At 34.1% G+C, this 19,292-nt stretch overlaps 2 protein-coding genes across 2 annotated transcripts; one reads left to right on the forward strand and one right to left on the reverse strand.

The window, feature by feature from the left end:
- Positions 1 to 535: 535 nt before the first annotated feature.
- LOC6037483 lies at positions 536 to 2,342 on the forward strand. The gene is made up of 3 exons (XM_038266258.1): positions 536 to 1,240; positions 1,295 to 1,678; positions 1,738 to 2,342. Exons 1-3 carry the CDS (start codon positions 618 to 620, stop codon positions 2,291 to 2,293), a joined length of 1,563 nt encoding a protein of 520 aa, XP_038122186.1. The 5' UTR covers positions 536 to 617; the 3' UTR covers positions 2,294 to 2,342.
- On the reverse strand, positions 2,326 to 19,210 carry LOC6037484 (protein Aatf). Its single transcript, XM_001847342.2, has 2 exons — positions 17,777 to 19,210; positions 2,326 to 2,496 (listed from the first exon to the last, which is right to left on the reverse strand). The coding sequence occupies exons 1-2, from the start codon at positions 19,078 to 19,080 to the stop codon at positions 2,367 to 2,369; spliced, it is 1,434 nt and encodes a 477-aa protein (XP_001847394.2). The 5' UTR covers positions 19,081 to 19,210; the 3' UTR covers positions 2,326 to 2,366.
- Between the last annotated feature and the right edge of the window lie 82 nt (positions 19,211 to 19,292).

Here is a 19,292-nt window from a genome sequence, read left to right on the forward strand (position 1 = left end):
AATTAGCCTCGCGGTCCTTCTTGACAGAAAAGCTCCTACTTGACAGTTCGTTCCAAGGAGACCATAGTTGATCCATCGAAAAAATGTTGTCTTGCCAAAAAAAAAAATTTGCATTAAAATGAAAAAAAGTGATCAGAAATGGTTTTAATCGTGTTTTTTACCGTTGTACATAAAAATTGAATGGGGCTTTAGTACCCAATTGGGAACCCCTATAGGTCTATCCCGTCTATCCACGACCATTTCCAATGACCGTGAGAAGATGCCAGAAAATCCATCTACCCAGTTTACTCAATCGGAATTCTGAAACGTAATTCAATTCGAAACGTTTACGTATACGTTTCATATTCTGTTTCAAACGCAACAACCGGTACGTACACGGAATCAGTTGTTGCGTTTGAAACGGAATGCGTAAACGATTTTTTGTTTCAGATTTTTTAGTTTCTCGTTAGTCATTCTGATTTTGAGTGTGACCATTTTGCCAAATTCAAACTTAAAAATTGACAATCTTCGGTTAGCGTATAAGAAGCAAAAAAAAATTCCACCTGAAGTTTGTTTTTGTTTTAGTCTGTTTACCGACGAATTTTCTCCAGCTCGCAAAAATTTCCGATGACTCCAAAATGAACGTAAAGATCTACCTGTCCTCGAAGCTGGTCGAGCACTGCACCTTCTGCCAGCTGTACGGCGTAATCGAGGTGCAGCGGGACGAAATCCGGTTCGTGGTGCTGGACCGCCGGCTGCTCCCGGGAACATACCTGATTGGGGAAATTTGCAGCGAGTCCGACTACCGGCGCTTCCAGGAGGGGGCGGCCACGGATCGCGACCGGGACGCGCTGCTTCAGGAGGAGAACTTTCTGCGGCTGTCGGTTTCGGACCGGGGTGGCCGCATCAAGCACGTCACGACCAAGGTGAAGGGCGTAACGATTGAGACGTTGGACAAGATTTTGATAATCTACGACGAGCGAGGCTTTTCGAATTTGGCCGAGAACCGAACGGTGGAGGAGGGAGATGGCGGGGAGAACGATTTGCTGCATTTGGCGCGGTTGATAAAATCGGCCAAGCCGGCGCGGAACTCGGCGCTGCAGGATGCGCTCGGGTGGGCGGCTGCGAGTCCGGTTACGGGAACGGTGCGAATGGTGGCGTGGCCGCTGCTGGTGCTGTTGCGCGTGCTGCTCAAGAAGACGGCCTTGTACTTTCACTTTTCCGAGTGGGTAGCCAGCGTGAGGAGGAAGGGGTTTGAGGGGTGAGATTTTGGTTTTGAAGAGAAGGTTGAATATTTAAAAGTTTTTGTTCTCAGAGCCAAATGGGCACTCTTGTTCGACATTGGCTTCGGCGTGATGGTCCTATCGGCGGTGCTGTACTTTGGCAACCCGGGAGCATACTTCATGGAGTCGGCTGAGCTGGTCATCAACTACCTTCGGGAATTGTTGCAAACTCTGCGGGGAAGCCCGATTGGGCTGAAGCTCAACGTCCCGTTGAACAATTTCTTCCTGAGCTGCTTCCTGTACCACGTGGATCTCTGGTGGACGTTCCTGATCATCGTGTCGCCCGCGATTCACTTTCTGTTCATTCCACTGTCCGTGCTGGGTCTGCTCGGGTTCTCCTTCCAGCTGGCCATGCTGTCCGATTTGATCATTTTGATCAGCTTGCACGCGCACTGCTTCTACATCTACGCGGCCGTGTAAGACCCAATTGATCACTCAAAAGTCAACCTGTGCTAATCTTTTCATCCTCTTGCAGCTTGTACCGCATCGAAATCGGTGGCATCCGGGCGCTGTGCCGGATCGTGCTGGGCAAGAAGCGCAACGTTCTGCGCGATCGCGTTGAATCGCACGAGTACATGAACCGGCAGCTCTTCCTCGCAACGCTGACCTTCGCCGTGCTCCTGTTCCTGTTTCCCACCATTCTCGTGTACTACGCGGTCTTAGCCACGCTTCGGTTCGGCATCTACTGCGTCTCGTACGCGTTGATGACGGTCCGGCGGATGATATTGCGCTTCCCGTTCGACGGGCTGATCCGGTGGGCACGCGGACAGTACACCCACGTGGACAGTTTGGAGATTTACAACATCGGAGCGTACGCCAAGGAGAACATTACGATAATCTACATTGCGCCTCGAGCGGACGCCGGCGGGGGGTCGTTTTGGCGGACCGGAATGGCGTGGAACGGTGAAGGGGCAGCCTCGACCAAAGGGACCATCTCGATTGGACAGTTTTTCGGCAGTCTGGTGCGCGGCGAAATGGTGCCGTTTATTCAACCGGACGAAAGCGTCCACCGGAAGGAGAAGGAAGTGTGAATTTTCGAAGCTAGAGACTGACGCAAAATAAATAACTGTGAAATAACCGGATTTATTGTGCCAAACCTGTTTGTTACTCGCCGCCGTTGTCGGTGCTCGTTCCCCCAAACAGCGACATGAACAGCTCGTTTTTCGCGTCGTCCGTCCACGCGTTGCTCGGTTCCGGTGCGGTAAAGTTGACCAACTTTTTGTGCACGACATATCTGAAAAAAGAACAGAAAGACAAAATGTAGTATTAATTCAGGTTAAAATTTTTCAGATTCAGTTTTTTTCCCAGAGACAAAAAAAAAAGTTTTTCCAGAATGTTGTGAAATCTCAGACGCCCCCCTTACCCCCTGGTGGACAATTTCCATACAAAACAATTAGGGTAGAGGACCCAGTTTTCGCCCTGCTCCAGTTTTCGCCCACCTACTGGATTTAATCTGTATTTAGCAAAATAATACCATTTTTTGATTGAATTTATTGTGCAGGTTTACATATTCATTCATTTCTAGTACTAATTTAAACTTTCCTAATGAATTTCTATTGTTTATAAAGTTTTTATAAGCTTTTCAAAAAAAGCCTTACTGCAGCCGCCATATTTTTGTCAATCTAGACTACAGCGGGTAATAATGTTAATGAGGGAAAACAACTCATTTTGGCCGAAAATAATGTAAATGAATAATTCATTAGTTCACTGTATGCCTGAATTTCATGAAAATCTAGTGATTTACCTGTTTTAAATCTTTACTAAAGGTTATTTCAATAAAATAAAGTGTTCGATTTCTGGGGTCATGAAAAAACATGCGATCCAATTTTCGTCCAGGGCGAAATCTAGTAGTGTGTTTCAGATTTTATCTAGAACCAGTTTTCGTTTACCATAAAAACTTATCTAATCGCAGCGAAATGTGCTATTTGGAGCATTCTAGATTATTTTGAAAGGATAAATAATCATTTTGATTACTTTCATTCATTAGGGGGTTTTGGTATACACATCAATTCAAAAATTAAATTAAGCTAAGATATGGGACACCTAGTTCAAATGCAGTGAAAGTTTACTGGTACAGAGGAGAACACAGAGAATGGAAATATAGTTACACGTGTGCTTTATTGTTTTTACTAAGAGGTACTTGAAGTTATATATTGAGTCAATTCGGGAGCGAATGACCTATAGGGTTAAAGCTCCCCTAACAAAATCAACAACAACATGGAGCTAATTGTAACTGTGTGTCCTTATCTTGGGTGAATAGGGACACGTGAGTTCTATCACAAATTTTTATTTAATCATATTTTTTTAGTGAGAGTGAGAACATGTTTTGGTTTTAGTTAGAATATACAACCTCAAAATTAGTAGGATATCTGTTAAGAAAACTGCTAGGGTTTTTTGAACTTCAATTTATTTTATGACATAATATGTGCACATCAATGAAATTGAGCTTCGGGAACATGTTGTGTATCAATAGGAGTCCATATTTGCTTAGCTTTGTGTCATAATTTCATTTAATATCTTGATTTTTGTCGTGGGCGAAAACTGGTTCCAAGGGTGGGCGAAAATTGGATTTAGGGGGGCGAAAATAGGCTCTTCAGAGCACTTTATTACAACGCAAAGTTTTATAAAAAATATACATGTAAATGATAAAAACCTTGTGGAAACTTAAAATCAAATAGTTTATCAACGTTCTACAACAAATAGAACCAAAAACCATGAATTGTCATTAAATTCTCATCAAATTTCTAGATTGCCACTATAAAGTGGGCGATTTCTGGGTCCTCTACCCTATTTTTAGTATGGCACTCTCGAATATCTCGTCACTAGCTTGGCCGATTTTGACCGTATTGGGCTCATTCGATTCGCCTTGGGGTCCCAAAAGTCCCTATTAAAATTCATAAGATTTAGTAAAGCACATCAAAAGTTATGCATAAAAAACTGCTGCATATAAAGTTCACAATTCGCAAAAGAAGTGGTTTTTTGCATGAAAACCTGCCATATTATATATTTTTAGAAATGTTCCGAAACGACCTTTCTTGTGGATTAAGAATTTATAAGATCTGACTTCAAACAGTTCAAACAGTAATTTTTTTTTGCGTTACGTAATAAAAGAACGCTCTCTTACAAAATGTATGCAAGTACTCTTCAATGTGTATTTTTCCTCACAATAATAAAAAAAAGTCCGATCTGCAAATTATATTTAAATTTAATTTCATATATTTACTCATAGCTTTTGATAGGGTTGTCAGAGATCTATCTTTTGGACTCGTTCAAAAGATCTTTCGATTACGCATCCAACGCATTGATACGGACATCATTTTCATGAAAACATATGAGATCCGGATTCAAAAAAGTGTATTATTAACACTTAACTGGTTATAGGGGAGATTTTCGTATGTTTGACAGGTTAAGCACTCGCCCCTAACTCCATCCAATTTTCTGATTTTCACTATTTAAACAACTAATTTTGCGCAACTTTTGATAGAAACTTGCTTGCTCACTACTTATTGAGCTATTTATTACTCGATTTCAGTTGAAAACGCTTTTAACTAACTTTAATTGAACCTCAAAGTTCTGACCTGCCAACATTAGAGGCACGCTGGAATTAGATGCTGCTCCCCAACCTTTCATGTCTGTCATGTCATTAAATTTAAAGGACGGATTAAGCAATTTGCTCTAAATTAAGTAATCTAACAATTATCATTAAATTATCTGACCTATATTCAAAAATAAAAATATAAAAACCAAAGACTCAAAACAAGAAGAAATTTTGAAATTGATAAATAATAATACAGGGTGTTTGGTTCATGGATGCGGATACTTGGTGGTTCCCTAAAGGACCCCGAAACATGAAAAAAAGTCTTCTACGGCATGGTCGAATTCTCATCCTAAACCGAGTTAAGTAGAATTTACTGTTTTGAGGAGTTTCTACACTAAACTCGATTTATCTCATGATTGTGATCATGAAAAGCTTCGCTTCTGATTTCATGTGAAAGCTGAGTAAATTTCACGATAAAAAATGATTTTTGAAATTTTTTAAACTTTAGTTAAGCCTGCCTACAGAGCCTTTACATTTTTTTCTTGCCCTAGTGTTGTTGGTTTTTTGCATTTATTTTGCGTAAATGGCAGGTAAATGGTTTGTTTTATGTATCAAAACGATGCTCCTAGATCCTCTCTACAATTCTCTCTAAATAACCAGTTCCCGAATTCTTTTCCTAAAGCCGCTATTTTAATTTTATTGGTGAAAAAAATCGAAGCCAGAAAACCTGACATGGAACCTTAATAAATCAAACCGACGCCTGACAGAGCATCGCGCAAAGCATACTTGATCAACGCGCGCGCGGCCGCATGTTTGCTGGAAGGAGGGTGACAGTAAGAAAACAAACCACGTGTGCCCATTGCATTGTGGAAAAAAGTTCGTTTCAGAATTGTTTCATTACCGGAGGTATTTTGTCTCGCGTTCTTTTGGCAAACAGGTTAAAACAAAAGTTAAGGGACGGCTATTTAAGGGAAAGAAGGTGTTAATTATTAAAATGAGCTAAAGTGCGGCATAGGGTCTCGTTGAAGGATTTCCACTGTTGTTCAGTGTGCAGATCGTTTGATCCACACATGTGATACAACAATAAATAATTAAGCTGATTAAACCAAACATTTAAAACAAGCCCATTGACAATGCAAATAAATGTTCAGTTAGCAGGAAGTAAATACTTTGCTTTTTTAGAGTTCTACTTTTTTACATTACAAAAAGGATAAGTTGGATTGTTTCTTGCGTACATAGGACAAAAGCATACATTTCCATCAAGTACCAAATGTTGGCATATCAACACCCTTTTGTTTATTTAAAACTTTTGCAAAGCGTTTTTAATTAAATAGCTCAATCAAGACCTAATTCGGAATGTGATCATAATTTGATAAAAAAAATATCGAAAATTGCAAAATAATAGTACATTAATTTATTTTCTGAGAATTTAAGAATTTAAGAATTTAAGAATTTAAGAATTTAAGAATTTAAGAATTTAAGAATTTAAGAATTTAAGAATTTAAGAATTTAAGAATTTAAGAATTTAAGAATTTAAGAATTTAAGAATTTAAGAATTTAAGAATTTAAAATTTAAGAATTTAAGAATTTAAGAATTTAAGAATTTAAGAATTTAAGAATTTAAGAATTTAAGAATTTAAGAATTTAAGAATTTAAGAATTTAAGAATTTAAGAATTTAAGAATTTAAGAATTTAAGAATTTAAGAATTTAAGAATTTAAGAATTTAAGAATTTAAGAATTTAAGAATTTAAGAATTTAAGAATTTAAGAATTTAAGAATTTAAGAATTTAAGAATTTAAGAATTTAAGAATTTAAGAATTTAAGAATTTAAGAATTTAAGAATTTAAGAATTTAAGAATTTAAGAATTTAAGAATTTAAGAATTTAAGAATTTAAGAATTTAAGAATTTAAGAATTTAAGAATTTAAGAATTTAAGAATTTAAGAATTTAAGAATTTAAGAATTTAAGAATTTAAGAATTTAAGAATTTAAGAATTTAAGAATTTAAGAATTTAAGAATTTAAGAATTTAAGAATTTAAGAATTTAAGAATTTAAGAATTTAAGAATTTAAGAATTTAAGAATTTAAGAATTTAAGAATTTAAGAATTTAAGAATTTAAGAATTTAAGAATTTAAGAATTTAAGAATTTAAGAATTTAAGAATTTAAGAATTTAAGAATTTAAGAATTTAAGAATTTAAGAATTTAAGAATTTAAGAATTTAAGAATTTAAGAATTTAAGAATTTAAGAATTTAAGAATTTAAGAATTTAAGAATTTAAGAATTTAAGAATTTAAGAATTTAAGAATTTAAGAATTTAAGAATTTAAGAATTTAAGAATTTAAGAATTTAAGAATTTAAGAATTCAAGAATTTAAGAATTTAAGAATTTAAGAATTTAAGAATTTAAGAATTTAAGAATTTAAGAATTTAAGAATTTAAGAATTTAAGAATTTAAGAATTTAAGAATTTAAGAATTTAAGAATTTAAGAATTTAAGAATTTAAGAATTTAAGAATTTAAGAATTTAAGAATTTAAGAATTTAAGAATTTAAGAATTTAAGAATTTAAGAATTTAAGAATTTAAGAATTTAAGAATTTAAGAATTTAAGAATTTAAGAATTTAAGAATTTAAGAATTTAAGAATTTAAGAATTTAAGAATTTAAGAATTTAAGAATTTAAGAATTTAAGAATTTAAGAATTTAAGAATTTAAGAATTTAAGAATTTAAGAATTTAAGAATTTAAGAATTTAAGAATTTAAGAATTTAAGAATTTTAGAATTTAAGAATTTTAGAATTTAAGAATTTAAGAATTTAAGAATTTAAGAATTTAAGAATTTAAGAATTTAAGATTTTAAGAATTTAAGAATTTAAGAATTTAAGAATTTAAGAATTTAAGAATTTAAGAATTTAAGAATTTAAGAATTTAAGAATTTAAGAATTTAAGAATTTAAGAATTTAAGAATTTAAGAATTTAAGAATTTAAGAATTAAGAATTTAAGAATTTAAGAATTTAAGAATTTAAGAATTTAAGAATTTAAGAATTTAAGAATTTAAGAATTTAAGAATTTAAGAATTTAAGAATTTAAGAATTTAAGAATTTAAGAATTTAAGAATTTAAGAATTTAAGAATTTAAGAATTTAAGAATTTAAGAATTTAAGAATTTAAGAATTTAAGAATTTAAGAATTTAAGAATTTAAGAATTTAAGAATTTAAGAATTTAAGAATTTAAGAATTTAAGAATTTAAGAATTTAAGAATTTAAGAATTTAAGAATTTAAGAATTTAAGAATTTAAGAATTTAAGAATTTAAGAATTTAAGAATTTAAGAATTTAAGAATTTAAGAATTTAAGAATTTAAGAATTTAAGAATTTAAGAATTTAAGAATTTAAGAATTTAAGAATTTAAGAATTTAAGAATTTAAGAATTTAAGAATTTAAGAATTTAAGAATTTAAGAATTTAAGAATTTAAGAATTTAAGAATTTAAGAATTTAAGAATTTAAGAATTTAAGAATTTAAGAATTTAAGAATTTAAGAATTTAAGAATTTAAGAATTTAAGAATTTAAGAATTTAAGAATTAAAGAATTAAAGAATTTAAGAATTTAAGAATTTAAGAATTTAAGAATTTAAGAGTTTAAGAATTTAAGAATTTAAGAATTTAAGAATTTAAGAATTTAAGAATTTAAGAATTTAAGAATTTAAGAATTTAAGAATTTAAGAATTTAAGAATTTAAGAATTTAAGAATTTAAGAATTTAAGAATTTAAGAATTTAAGAATTTAAGAATTTAAGAATTTAAGAATTTAAGAATTTAAGAATTTAAGAATTTAAGAATTTAAGAATTTAAGAATTTAAGAATTTAAGAATTTAAGAATTTAAGAATTTAAGAATTTAAGAATTTAAGAATTTAAGAATTTAAGAATTTAAGAATTTAAGAATTTAAGAATTTAAGAATTTAAGAATTTAAGAATTTAAGAATTTAAGAATTTAAGAATTTAAGAATTTAAGAATTTAAGAATTTAAGAATTTAAGAATTTAAGAATTTAAGAATTTAAGAATTTAAGAATTTAAGAATTTAAGAATTTAAGAATTTAAGAATTTGCCTACCACAGGACCCAGGGAGACGACTCCTACACCTGGACTGAGCTAACGACCTAACCTTTTTAGGTTAGTCCGGGGCCAACATTTACTTCCCCATCCGACGGAAGGCGTGGTCAGACAAATCTCGTCTCAAAAAATGCCACCGGGACCGTCTGGGATCGAACCCAAGCCGACTGGGTGAGCGGCAACCACGGTTACCCCCGGCTAGCTCAATCAAGACCTAATTCGGAATGTGATCATAATTTGATAAAAATGTAAAATCAGCCAATTTAATAGAAAGGGTTTCTTACCTCTGTGCTTTAATCGTAACATGTTGAAAATCGTTTTATGAAAGATTTTTGTTTATAAACGTGAATTGATATTTTCAATCATTTTCAAACATTGCAATTCGTTTTAAAGTAAATAAAAAAAATGCACGCATAGAATAACAAAACTTCTTAAGAAACCTAAAATACTTTTGGTAGAATAAACACTGATTTAGATATTTTAGGAAGTGCTTGCTTATTTTATTTATTTAAGGAAGTGTTTATTTATTTAATTTATTCATGATAAACTACCATGCATGAATTCTTATCGAAATAAACATTCTTTTCCTAAAATCTTTTTTTGGATTTGAAATGTTTTTGGTAAATGAAAATAAATCTTCCTCGGTTTCCTTGTAGGGAAACTCCATTGAAGAATATCAGAGCAGACATTCACAAAAAAAAAACAAATACCGTCATCAGGGGTGACATCCCGAGCATGGGTAAATAACAAAGGAAATGCTTTAGTATACCTTTCTTTGTTATCAACACCAAATTTTCGTTTTCCTGAAATTTTTTCTTAGGATCATGCAAGAGTAAAATTTGGTATCATACCATTTTAAGGTATTGTTTTGATATTGCAAAATTGCAGAATTTGTCAATATCCGAAAACCACATTTTGTTATTATTTTGGTATTTACGTATTTTATCAATTTCTTCTGAAACTATGGGAAAATGTTGACCAATTTTGACGTGGTCATTAATTTTGCTTTAAAAAGATGTCTCAAATCAAATACTGAAAAAAAAAAACGAAAGTTTCAAACTTGATTTTAAAGATTTTTGAAAACCTCCTAAAGAAATGACTTAAAATTGTGATAAAAAAATCTAAATCAGGATACCACATTTTTGTATTATTTTGGTATTAAAGATTTTTATCAATTTCTTCAGAAACTATGGAAAAATTTTGATCAATTTTGACAAGGTCAAAAACGTGCGCTAAAATGACTTGAAAACCAAAAATGTTAAAAATGATTTTTGATTTTTTTGAAGAAAAAACCATTTAACAAAAATGAAATCATTAAAATGTCTCTTAGTCGGGATGAAAAAAATACTTTGATTAACGAGTCAATCGATTTTATTATTAAATTTTTGGTGACTGGAACCCAATTTCATTTTAATAACATTCAATAATGAATCTTGTTATTTTTCAGAAGCTTCAGAACTTCAACGATAAGACAAATGTATTCGATGTGGTGAAGAATATCACTGAGAACAACATGGAATCATCAGGTGAGAAGATTTTGCTGTTGTATGTGGAGCATGTGATATCATTTCCGTTTTTTTTACTAATTGCAACTGTTGCACTAAAAACGACATAAAAATACCAAATTTTGGTATTACTTTTGCAAATTACAGCGACAAAAATGTGCCCTTGGTAGCCCAGTAATAAATGGTAAAATACCATGAAATCATACTAGAATCATGTGTGTGGAAGACCACAGGAATGCCAAAATCTGATGTTCCATGGGCGTGGAAATACCAAAAATTTTGTATTCCAAGTAATACTAAAATTTGGTATTCCTGTGTTATTTACCCCTGCTAGAGTTTGGGTCTGAGGGTGAGATTGGGTCATACAAATTTCTGCATTTTTGTATGACCCGCTTTAATTTTTGCTATACATTTTCGGGGTAACTCGGATGTACTGTAATCATTAATATTGACAAGAAAGGACTTGATTCTCTCCCCTGAGGACACCGTGAGTGATTTTGCTTGTTCGCGTCCAACCATCCCCTTTTGGCCCTTCATACGGCAGTAATTTGAAGATGCTCCTTTAATTCTGAGCCACTGTAATTCTAGGCAACCGCTACATAGGTCATCCTTGTGGCCCTGTTGGTTCACACATCAAATCAAATCAAAGAAAGGACTTGAGGCGTAATCTTACCACAAGTTCTTCCAGGATGCTTTCTTCGGACTGGCTGCGCTTGTGTGCGATTAGATTAGATTAGATTATTAGACCCAATTTCTTCATCCAGACCCAATGTCACCCTCCAGGACCTTTGCATTGCGAGTCCAACCGCCGCCATTGATTCCACCGGAGCAGCCTTGGATTGTTGTGTTGTTAATCTTTATAACAGGGAGACGATTCCCACACGGCCTAACAACAACCAAGGCCGGGACCGAAGTTATACTTCCCCATCCGATGGAAGGTTGGAGCAGATGGGAATCGAACCTATGATCATCCGCTTACAAAGCGGAGAACTAAATTCTTAAATTCTTAAATTCTTAAATTCTTAAATTCTTAAATTCTTAAATTCTTAAATTCTTAAATTCTTAAATTCTTAAATTCTTAAATTCTTAAATTCTTAAATTCTTAAATTCTTAAATTCTTAAATTCTTAAATTCTTAAATTCTTAAATTCTTAAATTCTTAAATTCTTAAATTCTTAAATTCTTAAATTCTTAAATTCTTAAATTCTTAAATTCTTAAATTCTTAAATTCTTAAATTCTTAAATTCTTAAATTCTTAAATTCTTAAATTCTTAAATTCTTAAATTCTTAAATTCTTAAATTCTTAAATTCTTAAATTCTTAAATTCTTAAATTCTTAAATTCTTAAATTCTTAAATTCTAAAATTTAAATTCTTAAATTCTTAAATTCTTAAATTCTTAAATTCTTAAATTCTTAAATTCTTAAATTCTTAAATTCTTAAATTCTTAAATTCTTAAATTCTTAAATTCTTAAATTCTTAAATTCTTAAATTCTTAAATTCTTAAATTCTTAAATTCTTAAATTCTTAAATTCTTAAATTCTTAAATTCTTAATCTAATCTAATCTAATCTAACCCTAGCGCAGCCAGTCTTTCGAGGCATCCTGGAAAATGCCTTAGGTTGATTAACGCCTAGCATCCTCTTGTCATTATTAACAATTGCAGTGCCCCAATGCAATAAATTGCTTTGAAACATCACAAAAGTTAAAGCGGCCAGGCCAACTGCGTAAAGTTTACCGCAAAGATGATTCGTTGAAGTGGGTTGAGTTTGAGCACGAATGTTCAAACAACAACACAATTCTGAATCTACAGGGGAGGAAGAAACGTGGGGATCCCCCGCTCACGTTCCTGTTTGTTTAAGCAATAAATCGTTGGGAGCACCATGCTAAGAAGTTTTGGTGCTCCGGGACCCTCGGGGATGGGACATTGTATTTCCACAAATGCCCTGGACACTATTTGCCGTGGTTATAGCGCCACAACTCGCTACCTGTTGGTAGAGAAAATAATATTTAGTAAATAGTACTAACATGGATCACCACTTCTGGTGGGTTTAAAAATTTTATGAAAATTATTATTTAATATTTTTACATGTGTGCACATGTCATAATTATACATTGCAAAAAATAATCAGACTCACCTTGAAGAAAACTGCTGACTTAACATCTGAAAAAGGAAAAGCATACCTGAGGTGAAGCGAAACCCCCTTGATCCTCAACCTTCCCAATTTCTTGCTCTCCGACCCCAGTCCTTGCAGGCACCAACTGTCGAGTATGCGAGCGAACAGCGAACTCTAACATCATTGCAGCATCCGCCAAATGCAGTCGGCAAGCGCAACAGAAATTTCCGTCGCTCTCCCACCTGGAAACGGTGGGGCAGCAGTCAGCCTCTGCACACGAAACTCATCCTCCCGCTCCCCTCAGCAAGCGCCACAGTTCGTCGATCAATCTCCTCGCTCTCTCTCATAAGCCGGGCATTGCCCGTAGCCCAGAACAAGAGAGTCATCAATGACGGCGGTGCAGTGACGATGACCGTCGTATCATCGACGTTGACTGCCTCTCACACACTCGCTCTCTTCAACACGAGCAGTTGTCACACAAACACACCAAACAAGCAAATCGTGGTTTGTTTGCCCTCTCTTTTTCCTTTTATTTTGTTTTCCTCTCTTCCTCTCCAGAAATTCTCTCACAGCGCAGTATCACTGCATTGGTATTCGTGTGATATGTCTCGCTGCGGTACCTCTGAGCCCGAAATGTAAAAAACATGGCGAAACATATCAATCACAAACGCAAAAACTTTCGAAAAACCTCGACATCACCGCAAAATTTTCAAAACGAACGACACATTAAAGTCTGCTGGCACTACGTGAAGACTTTCTAACTATTTTCCGAACCAGAACGCACATAAAACACTAAAAAATGAAGCCGAATCACGCCCGCTGAACAAAACGAACCGCACAGCTCAAGGCACACGCACTCTCCCCCTTAAATTCTTAAATTCTTAAATTCTTAAATTCTTAAATTTTAAATTCTTAAATTCTTAAATTCTTAAATTCTTAAATTCTTGAATTCTTAAATTCTTAAATTCTTAAATTCTTAAATTCTTAAATTCTTAAATTCTTAAATTCTTAAATTCTTAAATTCTTAAATTCTTAAATTCTTAAATTCTTAAATTCTTAAATTCTTAAATTCTTAAATTCTTAAATTCTTAAATTCTTAAATTCTTAAATTCTTAAATTCTTAAATTCTAAATTCTTAAATTCTTAAATTCTTAAATTCTTAAATTCTTAAATTCTTAAATTCTTAAATTCTTAAATTCTTAAATTCTTAAATTCTTAAATTCTTAAATTCTTAAATTCTTAAATTCTTAAATTCTTAAATTCTCAGAAAATAAATTAATGTACTATTATTTTGCAATTTTCGATATTTTTTTTATCAAATTATGATCACATTCCGAATTAGGTCTTGATTGAGCTATTCAATTAAAAACGCTTTGCAAAAGTTTTAAATAAACAAAAGGGTGTTGATATGCCAACATTTGGTACTTGATGGAAATGTATGCTTTTGTCCTATGTACGCAAGAAACAATCCAACTTATCCTTTTTGTAATGTAAAAGTAGAACTCTAAAAGCAAAGTAAACGATCTGCACACTGAACAACAGTGGAAATCCTTCAACGAGACCCTATGCCGCACTTTAGCTCATTTTAATAATTAACACCTTCTTTCCTTAAATAGCCGTCCCTTAACTTTTGTTTTAACCTGTTTGCCAAAAGAACGCGAGACAAAATACCTCCGGTAATGAAACAATTCTGAAACGAACTTTTTTCCACAATGCAATGGGCACACGTGGTTTGTTTTCTTACTGTCACCCTCCTTCCAGCAAACATGCGGCCGCGCGCGCGTTGATCAAGTATGCTTTGCGCGATGCTCTGTCAGGCGTCGGTTTGATTTATTAAGGTTCCATGTCAGGTTTTCTGGCTTCGATTTTTTTCACCAATAAAATTAAAATAGCGGCTTTAGGAAAAGAATTCGGGAACTGGTTATTTAGAGAGAATTGTAGAGAGGATCTAGGAGCATCGTTTTGATACATAAAACAAACCATTTACCTGCCATTTACGCAAAATAAATGCAAAAAACCAACAACACTAGGGCAAGAAAAAAATGTAAAGGCTCTGTAGGCAGGCTTAACTAAAGTTTAAAAAATTTCAAAAATCATTTTTTATCGTGAAATTTACTCAGCTTTCACATGAAATCAGAAGCGAAGCTTTTCATGATCACAATCATGAGATAAATCGAGTTTAGTGTAGAAACTCCTCAAAACAGTAAATTCTACTTAACTCGGTTTAGGATGAGAATTCGACCATGCCGTAGAAGACTTTTTTTCATGTTTCGGGGTCCTTTAGGGAACCACCAAGTATCCGCATCCATGAACCAAACACCCTGTATATTTCAAACAAGCTCTTCCCGGCAAACTTCGTCCTGCCCTTTTTTTGGTTTCGTGACGTTTCATGCTTGTTTGCTTATTCAGCCTCCTGTGATCAAAATTTGATTTTACGTAGCTTTTCCCATACAATCTGCAGATTTTCGGGAATCGGTTCCAGAGTGGCCAAAGTTGCCACTTTTTGGCGTAAGAACCTTCCTTGGGCTTATACGAACCCAACGTAACAAAAAGCACCTCGATCCGACGCTCCGTATTGAACTGATTCGCGTTCGAACAAAACCGTCGAATTTTTATATATATAGATTGATTATAGATAGAAGATAATCAAAGTATTAAAATTAAAATCAGAAATTAAATTTAAAAAAAGATTACAAAATGATTAAAATAAAAAATCATAAATTTGATTATTTTCAGAAATTTTGAAATATGAAAATATACAAAAAAAGTTCAAAAAATCTCTTTAAAATACAAAATTTTTTTTTTTAATTTGAGATTTTTTTGAATTTTTTGACATAGGTATATGATTTTTTTATTTTTTCCTAAATTTCTGAGATTTTTAATTTTTTAAAAATTGTTTTGTTTTTTTTTAATATTTGGAATTTATAAATGTTTTAAATTTGCATTTTTTTTTTAACTTTTAAATTTTTTAAATTTATGATAATTTTTAAATTTTGTAAACTGTTTGAAGAAAAAAAACGAAATTAATTTAGTTTTTTTTCTTAATTTTGTAATTTTTTCACGTTAAAAAAAATATTTTAATTTTATTCTAATTATTCCGTTTGAATAAAAAAATATTTAAAAAATGGTATTACAAATTTCTCGATGGTAAGCATGGTAAGTCGTAATTTGTCGATGGTAGATCGGGATTTGTCAATGGTACAGTATGTAAAAAAAGTATTTACACCCCTTGGGCACTATGCACATTTTGTGATGAAACATGTAAAAAATTTAAAGTTTGACAGGAACCTAGTACTACGTTTTGTTCAGAAACTCATGCCAAACATTTTGCTACAAAAAGCTCATGAAAAGATGATTTCTATAAAAAGTTATATAACAAATACTATTACGAAAATAAAAAAGGTGCAAAAAAAGTTTGTACACCTTTCGAAAAATTAACATAAATGATGTTATTTGTTGACAAATCACCATAAATCCAGTCTCCCAACTCCAAATAGGCATCCTTGACTGATTAAAAAAATAATTTGGGTTGAATATTAAGTTTACTAACTACTTAGTATAAAAGTTTATATAACTCTGGAAATTCTATATAAAACTTATCTAAATTTAATTTTGCAAACTTTTAATTCAAATAAATGTCAATATATTACCATAGAATTGCTAAATAAACATTTTGGAGTGGGTATAACACCGTTTTGGGGGTATTTGTATCGCTAGAATAGATTTTCGTTGGAATTTCGTACCAACCCGGAATTACGTCGTCGGAAAATCCGCCGGCATCCGAACCGGTCCACGATTCACAAGTCAACCTATGTAGAATCGGAAAGGGCATAAAATTTCCGATCTTTTGATACCCATACATCTAGGTTTTCTTTAAAACCTACGTTTTTAAATACCTGGGCAAAAAGTAAGTTTGATCCACGAGAACAAAAATTACGAAATTCCATACATTTTTGGCAGGTTGCTCAAACGAAACCATAACAACGTTTTTACCTAGGTATTTAAAAAAGTGGGTTTTATAGAAAACCTAGATGTATGGGTATCAAAAGATGGGAAATTTTATGCCCTTTCCGATGCCACATAGGTTAACTTAAGAATTGTGGACCGGTTCGGATGCCGGCGGATTTTCCGACGACGTAATTCCGGGTTGGTACGAAATTCAACGAAAAATCTATTCTATCGATACAAATACCCCAAAACGGTGTTATGCCCACTCCAAAATGTTTATTTAGCAATTCTATGGTAATATATTGACATTTATTTGAATTAAAAGTTTGCAAAATTAAGTTTTGATAAGTTTTATATAGAATTTCAGAGTTATTTAAACTTTTACACTAAGTAGTTAGTAAACTTTATATTCAATCCAAATTATCTTTTAATCAGTCAAGGATGCCTATTTGGAGTTGGGAGACTGGATTTATGGTGATTTGTCAACAAATAACATTATTTATGTTAATTTTTCGAAAGGTGTACAAACTTTTTTGCACCTTTTATTTTCGTAATAGAATTTGTTATATAACTTTTTATAGAAATCATCTTTTCATGAGCTTTTTGTAGCAAAATGTTTGGCATGAGTTTCTGAACAAAACGTAGAACTAGGTTCCTATCAAACTTTAAATTTTTTACATGTTTCATCACAAAATGTGCATAGTGCCCAAGGGGTGTAAATACTTTTTTTACATACTGTAAGTCGTAATTTTACTATCAAGAAATCTCGATCGTGAGTCGAGAAATTACGATCGAATGCAATAATCACCACGACTGTGTTCGCTTAAATCATTCGTCGAACACGTCGAAATGGCACGACAAAGCACCGTTCGAATTTAAAATTTGCCAGAATTTCAACAAACATCTAGTCAAGTTCTTTGTCATGCTGGTCATGTGTAACATAATTACCTGCACATTTTTCTTCACAACTTTTTTGACTTATGTTTTATTTTTCGACATTGAAATCAAAATGCGCAACACGTTTTGTTAGGAATTTCACTGTTAATAACTTCCATCAACTGGGGCGAATCGGGACTGCAGTTTGAATAGGAACACCTTGAAATTTGTAAAACGATGCACTATTTTTGTTGTTCTGTATCTTTTCTACCGAAACTAATAAAAAATATACAAATTGGTTTTCTCGAGTTATTAAGAATAATTATAATAAGAAAAGTAAAAAAAAAAAACAAAACATTATTTTCACGGTTTTCCCAAGATTTCCACCCTGTGTTAATGAGATGAAGAAAAAAAACCAATTCCTCACCTTATCTTCCGGCCCTTGGACGCGCGCGTGTCCACCTGCTTCTTCATCTTGCTGCGCAGCTTCTGCAGTTCCGCCAGCTTGGCGCCGATCTGCGCCGGATTTTCCGCCGTGTTCGACTTGTACTCGATGAGTTCGCGCAGCAGCGCGTGATAAAAGTCCGAATCGTCAAAGATTTCCGTGTCGTAGGTGGACTCGGGTTCCGCCGACACGCCCTCCTCGGCGGCGGAGGCTGACGGTGCCGGTTTCTCAAACAGCTCGTAGCCGCCGCGGAAGAGCTGCGTCTTGCGGATGAGCTCGTCCTTTGTGAGCAGCGCATTTTCGATCTTTTTCACGACGCTCAGCGATTGGTGGATGTTTTTGGTTCCGCTGGAGGCTTTTGTGCGGTCGTGCCACTTCTGGATTACGTCGTTCCGGTAGGGTTTGTACGTGGTGAAGCTGTCCGCGAGGAGGGACTCGTACTCGGTGAGCCGGGAATGCTTCGATCCGGATGATTTCTGGTCCTTTAATCGTCGCTTTGTTCCTGGTTTGGAGAGTTCTTTCGTTTCTGGGAAGTTTGCGATTAAGGTGGACTGCAGTTCCAGCAGGTTCTTCAACGTAGATTCAACCGTTTGAACGACTTTCTGGGAAGCTTCCTTAAATTGTTCATTCTTTGAGAAACTTTTAAACTTGTCCTCGTGAGGCAACGCGTTGGCCGTCACCAGACAACTCTGCATTTTGATGCGCATTTCGAGCAATCGTTCCCACATCTTCAACTGGTTCTGGACGCAGGTTCCCTTCTGAACCGCTTCTTGTCGGTTCTCATCTTGAATGAGCTTCTGTGAATCGCTCGGGGCACCTCCCAAAAAGTCTCCCAAGGAGAAATCTTGGTCCTCGAAGTCATCTTCATCATCATCGTCCTCCGACTCTCCGTCGCTCCCGGAACCCTCCGATCCTTCGCTCTGCTCATCGCCTCCCTCGGGAACCCTTAGCCTTACAAACGCCCCCGGCTGTGTATCTCCATCCGAATCGTCCTCGCCATCTTCCTCACTTTCCTCCTCCTCGAAAACATCCCTCCTGGACGCGACCTGGCCCTGGTACTTCCGGTCGACTGCGTCCAGCAGCTTGACGTTGCGCTTTCGAATCTCGCTTAACCCAGCGCCCACGGCCCGCTCAATGTCCGCGTCGTTCTCGTCAAAGTCGGCCACCTGCGGGCCCTCGTCACTGTCGGAATCGCCACCGACTGCCGACGGAGCAAACTGCTCGTGCAACTTTTCGGAGACGGTTTTGGCCGCCGAGCGACGCTTGCGTTGCTTGAGCAGGTGCATTTTTAAAAGGGACACGCGAATTAAACAGATTTTCTGGAGAATCTATCGCACTAAACGTGGTTCCATTTGGTTTACAGAAAGATTCCGACGGCGCACGTTGTTTTGAAATCGTTTGACAGTTTTCTTTTTTTTTTTTTTGGTTTCGCATGATACACGTTCAAAAATTTCATTGATGTTTATTTTAATGTGTACATCTATGTTTACTTGCGTAA

Source organism: Culex quinquefasciatus, chromosome 1 (assembly GCF_015732765.1).
Source record: "Culex quinquefasciatus strain JHB chromosome 1, VPISU_Cqui_1.0_pri_paternal, whole genome shotgun sequence".
In the NCBI taxonomy this organism is placed as follows: domain Eukaryota; kingdom Metazoa; phylum Arthropoda; class Insecta; order Diptera; family Culicidae; genus Culex; species Culex quinquefasciatus.

What these genes read in the sequence shown, in the direction of transcription:
- LOC6037483 (XM_038266258.1), top strand. Translation starts at nt 618, where the DNA reads ATGAACGTAAAGATCTACCTGTCCTCGAAGCTGGTCGAGCACTGCACC. An exon ending in AGGAGGAAGGGGTTTGAGGG is followed by an intron (nt 1,241 to 1,294) that starts GTGAGATTTTGG and finishes TTTTGTTCTCAG; the next exon opens with AGCCAAATGGGCACTCTTGT. An exon ending in TTCTACATCTACGCGGCCGT is followed by an intron (nt 1,679 to 1,737) that starts GTAAGACCCAAT and finishes ATCCTCTTGCAG; the next exon opens with CTTGTACCGCATCGAAATCG.
- LOC6037484 (XM_001847342.2), bottom strand. Translation starts at nt 19,080, where the DNA reads ATGCACCTGCTCAAGCAACGCAAGCGTCGCTCGGCGGCCAAAACCGTC. An exon ending in TCCAAGGGCCGGAAGATAAG is followed by an intron (nt 2,497 to 17,776) that starts GTGAGGAATTGG and finishes TTCTTTTTTCAG; the next exon opens with ATATGTCGTGCACAAAAAGT.